General features: G+C 36.7%; 1 protein-coding gene across 1 annotated transcript; it reads right to left on the minus strand.

Annotated features, from left to right (window-relative positions):
• Positions 1-542: 542 nt before the first annotated feature.
• LOC121425440 (F-box only protein 36-like) lies at positions 543-8,718 on the minus strand. The gene is made up of 5 exons (XM_041621495.1): positions 8,576-8,718; positions 5,228-5,336; positions 3,346-3,518; positions 2,960-3,094; positions 543-621 (listed from the first exon to the last, which is right to left on the minus strand). The coding sequence occupies exons 1-5, from the start codon at positions 8,675-8,677 to the stop codon at positions 544-546; spliced, it is 597 nt and encodes a 198-aa protein (XP_041477429.1). The 5' UTR covers positions 8,678-8,718; the 3' UTR covers position 543.
• Between the last annotated feature and the right edge of the window lie 281 nt (positions 8,719-8,999).

Raw genomic sequence — 8,999 nt, forward strand, 5'->3', positions numbered from 1 at the left:
CATCTAACCTTCATTCAGCTGTAAAACATCAGGGGAACATTTCATGAAACAAGAAGTCAGAATTTTCACTATTTATCATAAGCTACCAAAATCCTTGATTTTAAATGGACAAGACCAAATTAGTAGGTGAAATTCACTGACAAACTCTTCATTAAATGTGCTTCTGAATGCTTTATTGCATCTTGGAGCAATCATGACCACTTCTAGCACAGCCACAGCAAGTGTCCTCAATGTGTGTTATCCCACTTTTCATTATCAAACTATAGAGGGCAGCATTGGCAATGAGTCCAAACAATCTCTCCTCCCATATTTGATATTCTGTGCAGCAAAAACATTTTTCACTCGCAGTAAAATAGTAATGACACTTTCAAACCCCAACCCAAGAAAACAGTTAACACCTTTGATCTCTTGACAGTCAGAAAGGTGTAGATCTATAATTCTTTACAAAGCAATTTTCAGCTACCCCTTTCTGGCTGTTAGCAGATGATTTCATGGTCTCATGACTGTACCCTAACCATGAAAGGACACTTTTTCCTTCTGACTTTAATCATCTTCTGTCAGGAATGCTCTGGTGCCACTATCTGGAGATTGGATTCTTTGTTGATGTCTTCTCAGTTTAACCTGCATATGGTATAATATTAACAATGATAATTATAGCAAAAGTGGTTCCAGTATACAAAAAGAATGATGTCCTTTATGTCCTCATGAAAGAAAAATATAATTTGAAATAAAACTTTTGGGAAAAATGACATTTTAGCCATAATATGTATTGGAGTACATGGAAGAGTAGTCCTTGCCTTACATCACTATGACATCCCATATGCGGCCAATTTGAAATCTCCATGGGTATAGTGATTACCAATATTTACAACTTTTAAAAATTCATATCTTTCTTTTTGTTTGTCCAATATTGTTCAAACTTTCACCTATCAACTTGTCTGATTTTCCTTTTCCTTATAAAAACAAGTTTTTATTTGGGTTGGATTCCCCTTTAAGTAATGTAAACTATGGTGTACCACAGGGATCTGTCCTTGGTCCATTGTTATTTTTGATTTACATTAATGATATCATCAATTCGTCTCAATTATTTACCTATTCTCTTTTTGCTGACGATACCTGTATATTATATTCTCACAAGAACATTCACACTCTTATGCAGTCAGTTAATTCTGAAATTTGTAAACTCTATGCATGGTTTTGTAGTAACAAACTGTTATTAAATACAGGTAAAACACAATGTGTATTATTTAGGTCTAGAGGGAGGGTAATCCCTAATGATGTTCATCACTTAGTTATTGGCAATGAACAGATCAATTGCAGTCAACATGTGCAATTTCTAGGTGTTACGGTTGATGAATATGTATCTTGGAAAAACCACCTTGATAATGTATGTACTAAAGTTTCTCGTTGTGTTGGAGTGATATCCAAACTTCGTTATTTCCTCCCCCAGCAGACACTTGTTACTTTATATAATGCTATTGTCATGCCTCATTTGACGTACTGTAATGTTGCTTGGGGGCACACATATAAGACTCATATACATAAATTGCAAGTTCTTCAAAGAAAAATTGTTAGATACATAACATATTCGGATTATAGGTCGCCAAGCACTCCTTTGTTTTTACAACTGCAAATTTTACCTTTTGATGAATTGGTATCTCTTAACTGTGTCACATTTATGTTTAAGTGTCAATCACGCCAGAATGCATTTTTGTCTCATGTGTTTGTTGAAAATTCTTCCATCCATCATTATCATACTCGTCAAAGAAACCTTCTCCATCAGCCATTAGCAAGAACCCAAACTGCTTTAAATTCATTTAGAATAGTTTGTGTTAAAGAATGGAACAAGTTACCTCATGACATTAGAAATAGCTTGGCTCTGTCCCGATTTAAAACATTGTGTAAAAAGCATCTCTTCGATAGATTGCGGTCGGATGTGAATGTATAAATCATGCAGCAGATTGCAATGGGTGAGGTCTCCATGTGTGTGTGAGGGTGTGTGTGTGTGTGTGAGGTGTGTGCGTGCATTTTTAATCGGGTGTGTATGGGGGGTCATGTGTGTGTTTATTATTAGAGGTTGTCTATACAGGGGTCAAAAAGGGTGGTGTTTCGGTTTTCTTGGGGCTCCTGTTCATTTGATGAGGCCCTGCTTCATTTAGGCTGTTAATAGGGTTACCCTAGGCAAGCTGAAACATCTCTATTTTATAACCTACCCCTTTTATTATACTGTCAAATCATTTATTCTTAAGTTACATGTAAGTTACACCCATTGTAAATATGTTACTTACTATGTAAAGGGGCCCCATTAACAAGCTGTGCTTCACTGGGGTCCCAAACCTATCATTCTGAGTCCTATGATGTTGTATTCTGTACTATTGTTTGTGTTTGATATGGTTTGAAATAAATACTATGCTATGATGATTATCATTATTATAATTATCATTATCATTATTATTATTATTATTATTATTGTTCTTATCATTATCATCATTGTTATCATTAATCATTATTATTATTATATGTGACTGATATCTATGATTAATTGCAAATGGAGCGTTGTGGCCCAGCGGATTAGTCTTTGGACTTAACAGAGGGTCGTGGGTTCGAATCCCAGCCATGGCGTAATTTCCTTCAGCAAGAAACTGATCCACAATGTGCTGCACTCAACCCAGGTGAGGTAAATGGGTACGGGTAGGAAGTAATTCCTTAAAAAACTGTGTGCGGCTGTGCGCTATGAACGCCTAGCTAAGCTGGGATATATAGGAGCGCCTTGAGCACCTAACAAGGTGGATATGTGCGCAATATAAATACCCTATATTATTTTCATTATTGCACTGGGTATTACATACGATCAATTGTAAAATTCACCCCACAATCTATCACTAAGACTCATGTCAAGGGATCCAGATTGAAATTAGACCAAATGGTTTAAAAGCATATTGACCAAATTGCAGCTTACCTGGAGTTGAAGTTTATTTGTGAAGAACATCTTCTTCCATCCCATTTCCTCAGCCAAAGACCTCATTTCATCTGTGACAGTCGTACCACAATGCGTCTCATAGATCTGCTCCCATAATGCCTCTGCACTACAGAGCTAAAGAGAGATGCAAACATTGAGAATGGGAAAAATTTTACTGTTGAAGGCTTATAGCTCTTTTCCCCTAAATATATACCGGTAATCAACGTTTTATTTTTGTTAAAATGTACAGTGAAACCTGCATTATGCTCAACCAGTTCTTTCTACAAAGACCACCTATCAAAAAGCATCATTTTCTGGTTTTGTTTGGATGGAAAGGAAGGAAGAAGAAAGAAAGAAAGAAAGAAAGAAAGGAGAAGAAGAATCACCTCATAAAAACTCTTGCAGGTCTGTGACAGTCTGGCAATATCTTCCAACTCTAAGAATGAGCACATGTAGAGCATCAAAGGTTTGGGAACCCTCATGATATAATCAAAACATCCCTTCGATAGGAGCATGGCGTAGTTCAAAACACCTTCACCAAATACTTTGCCAACATCAACTGAAATCAATCAAATACAAATTAAATATAATATATCAGACAATTATCACACACAATATCAATATCATAAATATTCAGAAGATATTTAAACAGCATACTACTGAATTTAAATTAGTTAGGGTAACTTAATTGATAGAAGAAAACAATCATGCATCATGAGGCTAGCAATGACTGTTTTACACATTCAAATAAATTTGCAGCTAATATAAGTTTGATTGGTTGCCTTGAAAAAAAGGTTTTTAATTCCATGAACTAAATAATTTTATAATTAGAACTTAGTATAAAAATCAACAACTTTTTTCAATGATATACACATAAAGACAAGTGGAATGCCTCTGGCCATCTCACCTGCATCACGCAGTTCAATATAGCAGCAGTGCTGACTTTGAAAACTACTCTAACTTGCACAAGATGTTCAGTGATACATGGTTACTCTTATGTCCACTTTTTATGGGCTAGACCAATAAACTTACAGAGATATGATGGTTATTCAACAAAAAACCCCAACATGGCCAAAGTTCATTGACCTTACATAACCTTTGACCTTGATCATGTGACCTGAAACTCGCACAAGATGTTCAGTGATACTTGATTACTCTTATGTCCAAGTTTCATGAATCAGATCCATAAACTTTCAAAGTTATGATGGTAATTCAACAGATACCCCCAATTTGGCCAAAGTTCATTGACCTTTGACCTTGGTCATGTGACCTTAAAATTTGCACAGGATATTCAGTGATGCTTGATTACTATTATGTCCAAGTTTCATGAATCAGATCCATAAACTTTCAAAGTTATGATGGGAGTTCAACAGATACCCCCTATTTGGCCAAAGTTCATTGACTCTAAATGACCTTCGACCTTAATCATGAGACCTGAAACTCATGCAGGATGTTCAGTGATACTTGATTAACCTTATGTCCAAGTTTCATGAACTAGGTCCATATATTTTCTAAGTTATGATGACATTTCAAAAACTTAACCTCAGGTTAAGATTTTGATGTTGATTCCTCCAACATCGTCTAAGTTCATTGACCCTAAATGACCTTTGACCTTGGTCATATGACATGAAACTCTAATAGGATGTTCAGTAATACTTGATTAACCTTATGGCCAAGTTTCATGAACTAGGTCCATATACTTTCTAAGTTATGATGTCATTTCAAAAACTTAACCTCAAGTTAAGATTTGATGTTGACGCCGCCGTCGCCACCACCGTCGGAAAAGCGGCGCCTATAGTCTCACTTCTGCTATGCAGGTGAGACAAAAACCATGAAAATGTGTAGGAAACCAGGCTTTATTGCATGACATCTATTATTAAGTATAAATTGAAATACCTTAACAGAACCTTGAAATATTTTAACACTGATTCAGCAAATTGAGAAAATTAAATATAATAAACCCCAATCCTTGCCTTAAATTTTATTTATGTTTCATCACTATGATTTAAATACATGCAATAATGCAAGCATGAATATCATACACCATCCAACTAAATAAATATACAAATGAAAATTGGTAATAGTGATATCACACAGCAAATTCAAATAAATTTACCACAGAAATATATCAGTATAGACCATGTGATAAAGAGTTTATCACGATGTATAAATTTAGATGAATATACTAAATTGAAACTAAATATAAATTTCATAGTAAATCGAAAACATTATATATCATTCATTAGCATACAGAGATTCTACACTTACACTGCATTCTGTCATCATGCTGAAAGTCTTCCAATGGTTCGATAACTTCACCTGGACTAAGCCTCTTAGCATCATTCCTCAGTGTAATCACCCATGTTCTCCATATCACCTGAACATCAGGGAGAGAAATAAATCAGAAATTCAGGTGAATATCAAGATATACAGGATGGGAAGACAATTATGAGGCCTGTCCTTTTAAGACACCCCACAGGAGCTGTAAATGATTAGAGATAGAAATAAAGTTGGATCAAGTCTCTCAACTTGATCCAACTTTATGTCCGAGTGTCATGAATGCATGAATCATAAAATGCAGTCTTAGACGTTAAGGCTTGTCTTTGAGCCTGCAAATGAGCTTTTACTAAGCAAAAAAAGATAATAAAGGAGTGATGCAGAGGACACAAGTTCGTTGAAGCACCATTTACAACAAAATCAACACTTAATAAACCCCTAAAAACAAATTGGAAATCTGAGTTTGGCCATTTATTTCTCCCAACTCCCAATTTTACATAAATATACACAATGCATATTTGATATCATTTAAAAGATCACTCAATTCATAACAAAAATGGCCGATCGAGACGGGGGTAGAAGGAGAGAACTTTTCGTTTTTTGAGGTTCCAGTCTGTGCCCAGATTGCAGATGTCAGAAAAACTGCCACTCGTTACACCATTATCCATATAATCGTGGTAAGTCAGTAGAGGCGCACGGCCAATATTGGAGACTGTCTCCCATGAGAGAGATTATCTCCAATATCAGAGACTTTTGTAAAGAATTTGGGTATCCAATTTCAGAGACAGTCTCCAGTTTGGGAGACCAATTTCCTTTGTTTACATTTGCTGCAAAAGGATTACCTTGGCGGCAAATAAAAATGTGATAAGCAGATTCCTCATGAAAAATCAACCCTTTTCACCGTCTACTTTAAAAATTCACCGTCTACTTTTGTTTTGATAAGGATTTTTGTTGTCAATCACACACAAAACAAATGGGCTTCTGACCTCAGTGAGACAAAATTCGGGGTGGAAAAAGTCATGTTTTTGTTGGTGTTGTTTCTTTTGTCCTTTTGCAAAGCAAGTCTCCAATGTGGGAGATTGTCTCCCCTATTGGAGAGAGTCTCCCACATTGGCCGTGCGCCTTGCCTGGAGGCGTTCTGGGGTAAAAATCATAGTACTATTCGTACCTTTACCCCCTAACGCCTGGCGCTTGGCCCTATAGGGCCGTACGTCGGGAAGGAAAATGCAACTATACAAATGCACCAAACAGCGCCTTATAATTTGAATCTGATGTTAACACTTCTGTACATGGGTAAAAATATCGGTTAGCAACGTTTGGTTATATTAAAATTTAGTGAATAGGAAAAAAATCGCAGAAATGGGATGAAGAAATAAAAGTAGAAGAGAGTTTACTCACATTTGTTGTCTTCGCCATCTTGGATCCATTGTTAATGCAACCTAGTTACGTGACGCTTATAGAGGGCGGCAAAATCAAGTGCTAAAATGTCCCGCTTCAACCACAGCTGAACCAGGGGGGTGTTTCATCAATATTGTCGCGCGAGAACTATCAGCGCTGACAGTTGTTGCGCGACAATACTGATGAAACACCCCCCTGGTTCAGTGGTTGAAGCGGGACATTTTAGCACTTGATTTTGCCGCCCTCTATTAGCGTCACGTAACTAGGTTGCATTAACAATGGATCCAAGATGGCGAAGACAACAAATGTGAGTAAACTCTCTTCTACTTTTATTTCTTCATCCCATTTCTGCGATTTTTTTCCTATTCACTAAATTTTAATATAACCAAACGTTGCTAACCGATATTTTTACCCATGTACAGAAGTGTTAACGTCAGATTCAAATAATAAGGCGCTGTTTGGTGCATTTGTATAGTTGCATTTTCCTTCCCGACGTACGGCCCTATAGGGCCAAGCACCAGGCGTTAGGGGGTAAAGGTACGAATAGTACTATGATTTTTACCACAGAACGCCTCCAGGCTACACTCATGGTTTCAAATCGTCTCGTGTGTGAAGGATTCATATGCACCTGGTGCACGCGAATCTTTCACACCATTTTTACTAAAATAACTATGACTTTACATCATAGCTATGAATCATGATTTTTCTATAACACTTACCGAACCATATGGATTGTTTGTTGAATTCTTTTTGTTGTTTGTTTTAATAAAATAAGAGCATTTTTCGTGATCTTCACGTAGATGCCTCTTGGTCAGCGTTGATATCAACTTTTGCCTAAAGAGGGCGCGCGATATTATTCACCAAGCCGGTAGGCACTTAAGAACCAAGTTTGAAAGGATACTCGTAAAATTATGTCACTCTCGCCGATGAATATTCATTAGATCGTGGTCGTGCGTGTTCAATACACACCGAGTGCATGCATGCAGAGAGTTTGTATTGAACACGCAAAACCGGATCTAATGAATATTCATCGCGAGAGTGACATAATTTTACGAGTGTCCTTTCAAACTTGGTTCTTAAGTGCCTACCGTACCTTTGTTTACGGTGTTGCAAGCTAGCTGCATTCTAGGCGATCAGCATTATTTTCTTGCTCGTTCAATCCACTTTCATCATCATCTTGTCAAAAGATGGCGTACTTTACCAATTTCAGTATATACATGAGATGCAACCTGTTGATTTTTGGTACAATTTCCTATTACGCGCTGACGACTTGAATTGAGAATGTTCGATACGAAAAATTGCTTTTCGATTGTTGTTTGCGTACTTTCCACCGCAGTATTAAGGACGGATCGAACGGAGTATCCTGGTTGAGACTTGGAGGTAAGCGATAAAAACAGTTTTATAAATAATTTCCAATTCATTTTTTTTTTTAAAACTAAAACTATTAAAAAGAAATCATTAGTGGAGAAATACTGAAACGTTTGGCGTTTTTTATTCCCTCACATTCGTGTGATGAACGAAAACGTCAAAGTCCACTATGAAACCACATGCGTTGTGCGAGGTTAGTATTACTAACCTCGCATGTTGTGTGAGTGCCAGGCTACGTGCGCCTCTACTGTGTAAGTGCTTGATCATGTTGATTCCCGTTTTAACTATTTATTCGGAGAATTATTTTGACCATACTTCACGCTTGTCAGGTGAGTATGCCAAATTGCACGTACGATCTTGGGCTCCCGCCCGCGTAGCGGGCGGGAGTTCCTTGGGTTAGGGCTAGGCTTGACTTGAGAGGTGCTCACCGATCGTCGACTACTTTCAATAACACACATTGAACTCAATATATGGGACTTAATAATATTGTTAAAAAGTCTAGCTCGCATTTACAATAATTTTCCATGCAAAATACGTATTTATGTATAAAATGTTTAATATCATGAATCTTACTTCAGTTGTGGTTATCTTGAATTCGTGAAAATTCTTCGAAGGTGAAGGAGCTTGGCCAGTAAGGTCAAGAAGGACACCGTCTTTTGGAAGAAGGGACGCCATTTCACACCACTCTGTTTCTCTTAAATATTTACAATTCGTGACTTTGCACCAGTCTTTTTGCAGTTTACTACCTAAAATTGGAAATAAAAGGAATAATAATCATAAAAATAACAGAAATCGATAATTAAAATTATTATAACATTAAAAAAAATAATATATTGTTCATACAAATTAAATTATTTCCTAAAATGCTCTATTTTTTTCTTTGACGACAGAATCACTACAAATAGTTATAACATTGCCAATTTTACATTACACTGTTGTCAGGGTACCTCTATGGGTACCATACCATCAAAGAGTCCGTGTCCCTCACATAGAGATG

The sequence above is a fragment of the Lytechinus variegatus genome, chromosome 12 (genome assembly GCF_018143015.1).
Source record: "Lytechinus variegatus isolate NC3 chromosome 12, Lvar_3.0, whole genome shotgun sequence".
NCBI classification, from domain to species: domain Eukaryota; kingdom Metazoa; phylum Echinodermata; class Echinoidea; order Temnopleuroida; family Toxopneustidae; genus Lytechinus; species Lytechinus variegatus.